General features: G+C 40.1%; 1 protein-coding gene across 1 annotated transcript; it reads right to left on the bottom strand.

Moving 5' to 3' along the window:
* Positions 1-2,284: 2,284 nt before the first annotated feature.
* On the bottom strand, positions 2,285-8,995 carry LOC119775687 (putative nuclease HARBI1). Its single transcript, XM_038273750.1, has 4 exons — positions 8,771-8,995; positions 5,533-6,081; positions 5,294-5,454; positions 2,285-3,166 (listed from the first exon to the last, which is right to left on the bottom strand). The coding sequence occupies exons 1-4, from the start codon at positions 8,936-8,938 to the stop codon at positions 2,734-2,736; spliced, it is 1,311 nt and encodes a 436-aa protein (XP_038129678.1). The 5' UTR covers positions 8,939-8,995; the 3' UTR covers positions 2,285-2,733.
* Positions 8,996-9,394: the final 399 nt, after the last annotated feature.

Below are 9,394 nucleotides of genomic sequence, written 5' to 3'. Positions count from 1 at the left end.
CCCCTCTGGTTGTGGCAGCCCGGTTCAAACGGGACCCTGACCGACGCTGGCTCACGGTTTCAGTTTCTCCCGAATCCTCGGGCCCTCAAGCGAAGCAGGGAGGTGGTGGTGGTCAGTCGGCTTGGCCTGGCCTGGACTGCACGGGCGGATGGATGGTCGGGGGCTGGGGGAGGGGAGACTTAGCCAAGGGGCCTCGCTGTCAAGTTGTCCCCCCAGCCGGGAAGAACTGAGACTTCACCCGGATGTTCCACCGTAAATCACAGGAGATTCACACTGGAAAGGAAGCTGAACCAGCCTTTTCCTTTTCTTTTTTTTATTTTGTTACTAACGGCTGCCTTTAGGTTTTATTTTCTGCCTTTTCCAATTCAATCCTCACCATCTGCCGAGAGTGGCTTCAACGCTGCAGCATCCAAACCTGTGACAGCCAACGTGTCTACAGCCTCCCCAGCGTTATTCCAACAACCCTTCCTAAATTAGGCCCGAAAACCAGTCGGGGAGCGCTCGCCCTGCTAGTCCGCTAGCTCGTCCGACTAAAGGCTAACGTAGTGACAGCCCGCAGTGATTGAAGCAGCAGGCTGGTTGAAGGAATTTGGCCGCCTAGCTTAAAAAAACAACAGGACAACACCCAGTTACATCCTGACTCATCCCGACTGAAAGTGACAAAGCTAGTGCAAAAAGCTCCGAATAATTACCGGGAAACCGGAAAATAAACGCGTGCCGAAACGGCGGCTCTTTGCTGTAAATATGTTCACATCAGAAGACCGTCGCAGGAATAAGGTGGGCACACTCCTGGATGCTGCCAAGCGAGGCGGAGGAGGGAAGCGCGACGGTGAGTGACAGACGGCGGACTGCTGGAAACAGGTTTGGGGCAGACCAATTGAATGAGCGAGGCGGGTCTCTGGGTGGGCTTTGGATCCAAACACCCCCAGCCTACGCTAATGGCATGCGAAAATGGTCAAAAATCATATGCGACCTGTAATGTAAATGTAGAACTGGTATATTGTTTTTAAAATAAGTTGTTTTGTCAAACTGGGAAGATGTGGTGTAAATGAAATGATATTTGAGCGGAACTGAAGGAGCAGCTCCGACCAGAAGGTAAAGGTGTTCTGGGACTGCAGCAACATCTGGAGGCCAGGGGGAAGAACTACACAAGATTCATTCACAAAAAATGTTGCCTAATTAACTTAGTCTATGAAGTCCCTCATATTTTAAATTTTGATTAATAAATAAGCCAATTCGTAGTTTCATATTCATGGTTTATATTCTAAGTTTATATACTAATAAATGAATTCAATAATTTAAATATGAGGAGCTGATTAACAATAATTATTTCCAAATATAGTTTACCTGCTGCGCATTTATTTCGTTCTTAATTTCGCCTCCAAATGTTTCCCAAATTTTCCTTCTATACTTCCTGAACAGCTCTGTGAAAAAAGTATTGCGGATAATCCAGTTCAAAAAGGTACGATTTCAAAGATTTATAGTTTGATTTTAAATCTAAAGGGTTGATTCTCATGTCAAACTTGGAGATGCATGGGATAGAGTTGGGAATCCAGTTGACACAAAATATTTGGGATGATGCCATTAACAGAATTCGATCTTCCTAATCCTGTACTCGCCTTAGTTTGATCAAGTTGTACCGGTTTTTCTTTTTCCTTTTTCTTTCTTGTTAAAAATTAAAAAAAAAGGGACTGTAATTTTGGAATTTTTAATTGTACTGACTTTATATATCTTTGTGTGATCACAGCAAGAGAAACCGTTAAGTTAGAAAATGTTAATTTTACATGACTTTCACTTTTTTTATATAGAAATCTTAAAAGAATGATAATCGTTTCTCCAGCTACTTTGATACTCCTAGATAAAATTCCATGCAACCAACTACCTCCCTTAAAGCCGCTTAAATTGTAATCCAGTAGTCCATCATTGTTCTGTTTTAATTCACTGCAGCATCAGAGCTGCGGTGCTGTGGACATGATTTTCTTCAACAAGGAAAAGAAACCAGTCAAAGATGAGGGAGCAATGAGGAACCAAACAAAGGGCAAAATCTGAGAAACAAAGCAACTAAAAGCTGCAAACTATTGCAGTGGAGGTTTACCCATCAGCTGGACAACGACGGTTAAACTACAGCCGGCGATGTGCTGAATTTGAGGCGTTTTGCAAAATAGGATGGCCAAAAAAATTCAACCTCTAGATATGCAAAATTGGCCAAGACCTACAGCAAAGACATTTAGTTTTTTAAAGCATGCATCCTTTTTCTTCAGTTTCAAAACAATCCACTCCTGTGTTGTCTTTTTTATTACATGGAATCCCAAATAATACTGTTTATTTTTTTAAGTTTTAAGTTGTTAAAGTTTTAAACACTGAAGTAGTAGTAGGATCATTTGAGCAACTGCATCAATGCACTTGTGATTATCTGGTAGTATACACACAAATAGCTTTGACTTGACATACTCCATGTTTAAAACAACAGGTACAAGCTGTACATTTAACAACTGCATAGTTCTGCAGAAGGATGGTTCTGATCTGGCCTTATTGGAAGCCAAAAGGATCAAACATTGAAATACACATATAACTCAACACTGAGGTTTGAAGTTAAGATATCACACAATAGCATTTTTGACCCACATCTAAAATAGTGCTAAGGCATTAAATGCATTATGGACAGTTTCAGTAGTTTATATACTGTGTTTCATAATGACAAACTGATTCCATCTCGTTTTTCATTGACTGTAGTCAGGTGCTTTGCAGCTGGAAATAGTCACAGAAGAGGCCCCTGACCTCCTCAGCACCGATTTGGTCCGTGCTGCTCGGGGCTGAGGGTTTGTAGCCAGGCTGCGGGTTCTCTGCCCCGCACACCTCCTCCTGCCACTCCGCTTTAAAGGAATCCCCATGGGACTCGCACATGTTGTGCAGGATGCAACAGGCAAGGATCATGGTGGGGACCACGTCCAGCCCGCAGTCGTTCCTCTTGCTCAGGCACTGCCAGCGTGCCCTGAGCCTCAGCAGCACCTCCTCCGTGGCACGCAGCGCTCTGTTGAGGCCGCGGTTGAAGAGCTGCTGCAGCTCCGTCAGCTCTACGCGGCATCCCCTTTGGCTCTTTGGCTCCGAATACGCTCTCATCAGCCAGCTCTGAAGAGGGTAGCAGGCCTCCCCCAGCAGCACATACCTGTAGAAAATAGGTGGAGTCCAGTCAGAGAACAAAACAGTCTTTAGGTTCCTCAGTGCCGGATTTGGTCACTAAAAATAAAAGTTAGAGGATGAGCAGCTAAATTTTGGACAGGTTAAAGTAAGAGAGAGCAGCTGGTCTGACTATGAATCATAGCATGTTACAATAATCAGTGAATGATGAAAGGCATTGATGTGGACGTTAAGAGCAGTGAAAAAAAAAAATTATTTATGGTGCAAAAATGCAGTAGTAAAACATTTTTGAGAGGAGTTTCTTAGAATGGTGGAAGCGGCTTTTAAAAAAATGGTGTCAAAAAGCCAAGATTCAATGCTGGATGTTTCACAGGGACCACTGGGTTTCTTTATCATAACAAGTGACAAGTAATTGCATACGCCATTTTAGAAAGTACTGAAAACCAGAGTTTTTTTTATACTTAAATTTTTTTGTCTCATGTTTGGAATCTTTAAAAAAAAAAATTATTTAAAAGTTATGGATTTGTTTTTCCACCAGCTACTTTCCTTCAATTAATGTATGGAACTAAATTGGGGCCATGAAAAAAAAAAAAAAAAAAAAAGTAAACGTTAAAGGAATAGTACACCCAAAACATGATTAGCCTTCATTTTCTACTCACCCCCATGCTGAACAACACTCTGGAGTACTTTTTTGATATTCAGCTCGGCAAAGAACTCATGCTCTTCCTCAACACTGAAGTCCTCAGACATTTTTCTTTCGTTGTTTCTTTCTTTGCACAGGTAAACAGCACATTTCTTCTTCTACGCTTGCATTATCGGCAGAGCAGACGCTGAATGCGCACTTTCATCTGGTTTGGTCTGCCGCGGTTTCCGTAGGCTCGTGAACTCGCAGGCGCGCGCTTTTAGGAAATCCTATACACTACTGTTTATGCTCTAAAAACATTCTAAATGACTTCGTTTCGAGTAAATTCTGGATGCTACCCACTGAGGACACTTGGAATACATTGGACGAGCAGTATGGAGGAATATTGACACGTTTTTTGTGGACTTTTATGGACCTTTCTGTCCCGGGCGCCATAGACCTCCATTATTTGAATGTCAGCAGACAGCAAGAAGCCTCCCAGATCTCCGGATGCATTTGAGATATCAAAAAAGTACTCCAGAGTGTTGTTCAGCATGGGGGTGAATAGAAAATGAAGGCTAATCATGTTTTGGGTGTACTATTCCTTTAAAGAAAAAGTTTATCAACAGCAAAAAAAATCTTTTGACTCTTATCCATGAAGCATGTAATTAAAAAAAAAAACAATCACATACAAATAGAATATTTATGTTTTACAGACATTTCCGGTTCCCACTGTCCCTGAATGCAACAGCTGGGAATAGGTTGTTCGGCTTCTGTGTTGAGTTGGTAGTCATGATTCACACCACAGGCCCTGCTCCCCTCGCCAAAATATGGTTAGAAGCATGAAGCCAAAAAATAGATCTTTAAGTTTTTAATACAAATCCATAATATAAAAAAATGCGTAAAGTAGTTTTTCTTATGAAGAAACTGTTACTTTTTTAGTTATTTTTTTTTTCTTTTGAAAAAGCCTGTTTCTTTCCCCAAGTTTTTATTTTAAGGCCCTAATTTAGCTCCATAGACCTGCCCAATGGTTGGTAGCACTGCTGAAATACAGCATAAAGCTTCCGAGTTCTAATCCTCTCTGCATAGAATTTGCATATTTTCTTTATGCATGTGTGGGTTCTCTCTGATCACAGGCTTCAATTAACCATTAATGCTTTATTGTCTCTCTATTTGCCTGGTTAGATTGGAGATCTGCACTTTCTGCTACTGCTTCTCTGCTAATCACTGCTGAACATCCCCATCCCATGGTATGGATGATTGTCTTACTGCCTTTTTTTTTAGCCTTTCTTGGCCAGACTTCAAACTGTCATTTACATTAATTAAAATTTGAATGTAGGACATGAAAAGCAAGTTTACATCCTTCAAACCTTGCTGACAGAGGAAAACATGGGAAAAGTATTTTGATGGCTACAGAAAATGCATCTTCAACCATCAGGTTAGAGTCGCTTGTAACTGAAATATAATTAAAGCAAGAAGTTGGAGCTTTTTGTGTGATGGAAAGTTTTTTTTCTTCCTTCCAACTAACTTTACCTTAGTTGTTTCCCCATGAAGATGGGTGTTGTGGCAGGTGAGAGTCCACCTTCTGCAGCTGTGAACCACAAAGATGAGTTTTGTAAGATCTCAGCTGGATCTGTCCCACCTGGGAAACTGGCACACACATCCCAGAAGTGCCCTCGGCCGCTGATAGCCACCTGGATCGCGGGAGAAAGAAAAAAAATTATTAAAAAAAAATAATAATAAAGCAAACAATCTAAATCAGTTTTCCGTACCTGAGAGAGGACAGAGAGCCAGCCTGCAGGGTTGGCGTAGTCAGACGCGTTGCTCGATGGGGTGATGATAGCTGTGTGTAGTGTTGTGATAGCAGCAACACAATGTGGGAAGCCAGAGAACGAGTGAAAGAGCTGAGCCGATTCCTCCAGCTCCTGCTCGGTGGGTGTCCGCAGATAGGTGGAGCTGAGGAGAGCCACGATGGCGTGGCACATGTCTCTAACACACCTACACACAGTGGACTTCCCCACGCCGAACAGGGTGCTGATGGTGCGGTACTCCACGTTGGATGCGAGGCGCCACAGGGCCACGGCCACACGCTTCTCCACCGGCAGCGCCAGGCGGAAGCTGGTGTCCTGGCGAGCTAGACGGGGCCTCAGCCTGTCGCAGAGGTAGAAGAAGGTCTCCCGGCTCATCCGAAACTTATCCAGCCAATCATAGGGCTGGAATTCCGTCATCACCACCCGCTCCCACCAGTCAGAGCGGGGAGTGTTGGTCCAGGGCCGGGTGCGCATGCGGATGTTGGAGCGGATTCCTCCTGCAATCATGATCTGTGGGGAAAAACAGAAAAGAAGCTTTGAATCAGCTGATCATCATCAGGATAAACAGGGTTCCTCTATCTGCTCTCCTTCAGTCAGGCCGAGACCAGCTCCAGCCCCTTAAAGAGTCTGAACGAGTCAACAATCAAGTATTTTATTTGGTCTATTTAGTTATAGCTTTAGATGCGGTTTACAAAAGTATTCATACCCTGAAGTTTGTTCCCATAAAAAAAAAAAAACAACAATAATTTAATGGTGATTTTACTGATCACCAAAAATTTATTTAACCAACTGGTTACAGGAGCCACTTATCAAGTAAATATGGCCCATGTGCTTGGAATTAAATCTTTATTTAAAGACCAGGGGCAAGTGGTAACTTTGCACTGTATGTTTTAAACATGGGAAAAACGATATAAGCCAGCTTACCTATAAGTTGTTGGTCATTTCAAATGGTGAAAGTTCTGCTAACTTTCAGGTTTTGGTTGTGAAATGTGGGAAAAGAAACTAGTGAAATGATGCTAACAAGATTCTGCCAATCAGAATAATATCTTATGTTATCTACAATTATAATAAAGCCGTATTTCTTTCTCATTTGAGTTTCAAGTTCAGGTATTTTAAAGGTTTCCCTGGATCAGTGATGCTGCGGCGTAGCATGGTGGTTAATGAGCAAAGCGTTTTCTTCTGGGAGCAACTTAGGGTCAGAGGTTCAAAACTATATCACCTTTCTAAGTCATAGCTCAGAATTTTTTTTTATCTCAATTTCAAGTTACAACTTTAGTTAAGGTCCTGAACTTAAATAATTGAGGAATTTTGTTGCCTTAACATTTAGATTTCTGCTAACTTGCCTTTTTGTACAGTGTGGAAAATAAAGTAGGGCAGCAACTAACAATTATTTTGTAAATCGATTAATCTGTCTTTTTTTTTTATTAATTATCTGACAACCAAAGGCTATTTAAAAAGTATTTTTTTACTAAATTAGTCCAGGTTAAACTAAAATGTTTCCATTTGAGCAGTTCTAGATTGAACATATTGACAGACAAAAAAATGTTTTTCTATCTTAAATGCAAAATATTTATATATTTTTTACAACTTTGATATAGAGACTGCTTTAAGTAGGTCGCTCTGTCAGCAAAAGGCCTATTTTACAGACTCTATACTCCATTTAACAATTAATCAATTACTAAAATATTGATGATGTTTTAATAACCGATTAATTACAATTAGATTAGATTAGATGAGCTTTATTGATCTCACAGCAGAGAAATTCACTGGTCACATAATGGCATAGTAATAAAAGAAGGTGCAAACAAGGAAGAAAAAGGTGCATTAAGAATAAACAATATATATACAGTATATCATGATAAATAAGGATTAAGGTGCAAGTGTACATGTATCACAACCAAAAAACATAATAAAAATAAGAAATAAAAAAATACAAGGGAGTAGCACAGAGATTTGAGGTGTCATATGTACAATCCGCATGGCTTATATACAGGTGGATTGACTTTTACATTAAAGTGTAGTAGGTAAGGAGCAATGGTGAGGTAGTGGTATGACTATTATATTCACATATATTGCACAGTCTATAAATAATTAATCCGATTAATTGTTTCCGCCCTAAAATAAAGCATATTAAAAATGACTGAAAGAAAACAAGACAACATTTTTTTAAGCTGAATCAGCAGGTGTTCAATGGCTATATTAGAGGAAAAACACACTTATACCTTAACATAAAACAGATTTATCACAGCCTCTTCTAGTGAGATACTTTAGCCCTTTATAGAGCAAGTTACTGTTTATGATCACTTGCATACCCCTTACAAATGGAGTCCCCCCCCCGTCCCTCTGTGAGGTCTAGAAGCACAAGATCTATATCTAGCTATTCAGCACAGATCCTGTTACATGGCTGTACAACTTATTTTGTTATTTGACCAATTAGATGAGCCCTTGAATGATATTTTACCTACTTTAAATTAAGGTAAAAAAAAAAAGGTAAAAAGCTGATTGAAAAGTTAAAATTAATAAGCCTAGTTAACAATTATATTTAGGTTTATAAACTAAAAAATCTAAGTGCCAGTATCACCATTAATGCCTCTAAGGTTATGTTGTACACTCTGAGTGTTTTTCATGAATTTCTTATAGAAAAACTTTAGTTATTTTTCTTCATATATTTGGGCAAGTTGGTGTTACATTGACATATATTTTTGCCAGCCCAATATAAATATTTTTTTAATGTTACAAAAGTAATAAGGTCTTGTCCTGGATCCCAATAACACTATTGGCTTGAAATTAAAAGTATTTCACCGAGTGAAATAAAGGGTTAACATAAATACATGGAAATGATGGAGGAAAATATTATGTGATGTTTAAAAGATCACAAGCTCACCATCCAGCAGGACAACAACCATCATCTGGATGGTTTGGGTAGAGGGCCTAATCAGTCCAGATTTAAATTCTATATCAGTGGAATGATTGAAAAATAAGTTCACAAATGCTCTGCATAGAATTTGATGCAACATTTTAGCCTCCAAATGTCCAAAACTGGTAGAAAAATACCCTAAAAAAGAAACATTAAGGGAGAATAAACAGAAATTGGCTATCTCAGTATCCCAGAGGTTCATGTGTGGATGCAGCATTTCAGGCTAATGATCACAGCTGCAGCTGCTCCACTATGGAGCAGCCAGCAGCAGAAAGCACTGACCATCAGCATCCTCCTCTGTCTCTGGAAGAAATACTGCCGATGCCGGATGCGCCTCTGGATTTCGCTGCGTCTCTGAGCGTCTGCGTTGTTTAGATCCCTCCTGCGCTTCAGCAGCATGTAAGTCAGGAGAAACATTAATGAACGCTGCTGCTGCTCCTCTTCTTCCATCCTGAGGAATCAAACAAGCAGTAAACAAGAGCTACTATTCTTCCTTTATGTTTACTTCCGCCTTTGGCATCAAATGTCCGTTTCTAAACAGTGCTGCCATCTAGCGGCCAAGTGAAAGCAGGTCAAGTAGTAGACATTTTATTTATTTATTTTTTACCTTTTTTTAACGGGTTAAAAACCTATTTTTCAAGGGAGTCCTGGGCAACAGGTAGCAAAGTAACCTAAAAAAAACATAAACATAGATAAAATAAATTAAAATAAAGACGGGTACATAAAAAAAACATATCCAGTAAAACCATTAGAGATCATTGAGGCTGCTTTCGCTCACCTCCGTCATTTATATTCTCAGGTGAGATGGTCATCATCATCAATTTGTAGACTCATACTTTGGTACATTTTTATCCATATGACTATCCTTGCACTGTTTCTGCCTGACATTTTCTCATACCTCTCAAA

Source organism: Cyprinodon tularosa, unplaced genomic scaffold (assembly GCF_016077235.1).
Source record: "Cyprinodon tularosa strain WSP-4 unplaced genomic scaffold, ASM1607723v1 ctg120, whole genome shotgun sequence".
In the NCBI taxonomy this organism is placed as follows: domain Eukaryota; kingdom Metazoa; phylum Chordata; class Actinopteri; order Cyprinodontiformes; family Cyprinodontidae; genus Cyprinodon; species Cyprinodon tularosa.
Note: the sequence above shows the minus strand (reverse complement) of the source record. Positions and strands in the feature narration are given on the sequence as shown.

What these genes read in the sequence shown, in the direction of transcription:
- LOC119775687 (XM_038273750.1), bottom strand. Translation starts at nt 8,938, where the DNA reads ATGGAAGAAGAGGAGCAGCAGCAGCGTTCATTAATGTTTCTCCTGACT. An exon ending in GACAGAGGAGGATGCTGATG is followed by an intron (nt 6,082 to 8,770) that starts GTCAGTGCTTTC and finishes TTTTCCCCACAG; the next exon opens with ATCATGATTGCAGGAGGAAT. An exon ending in TTCATGGGGAAACAACTAAG is followed by an intron (nt 3,167 to 5,293) that starts GTAAAGTTAGTT and finishes TATTTTCTACAG; the next exon opens with GTATGTGCTGCTGGGGGAGG.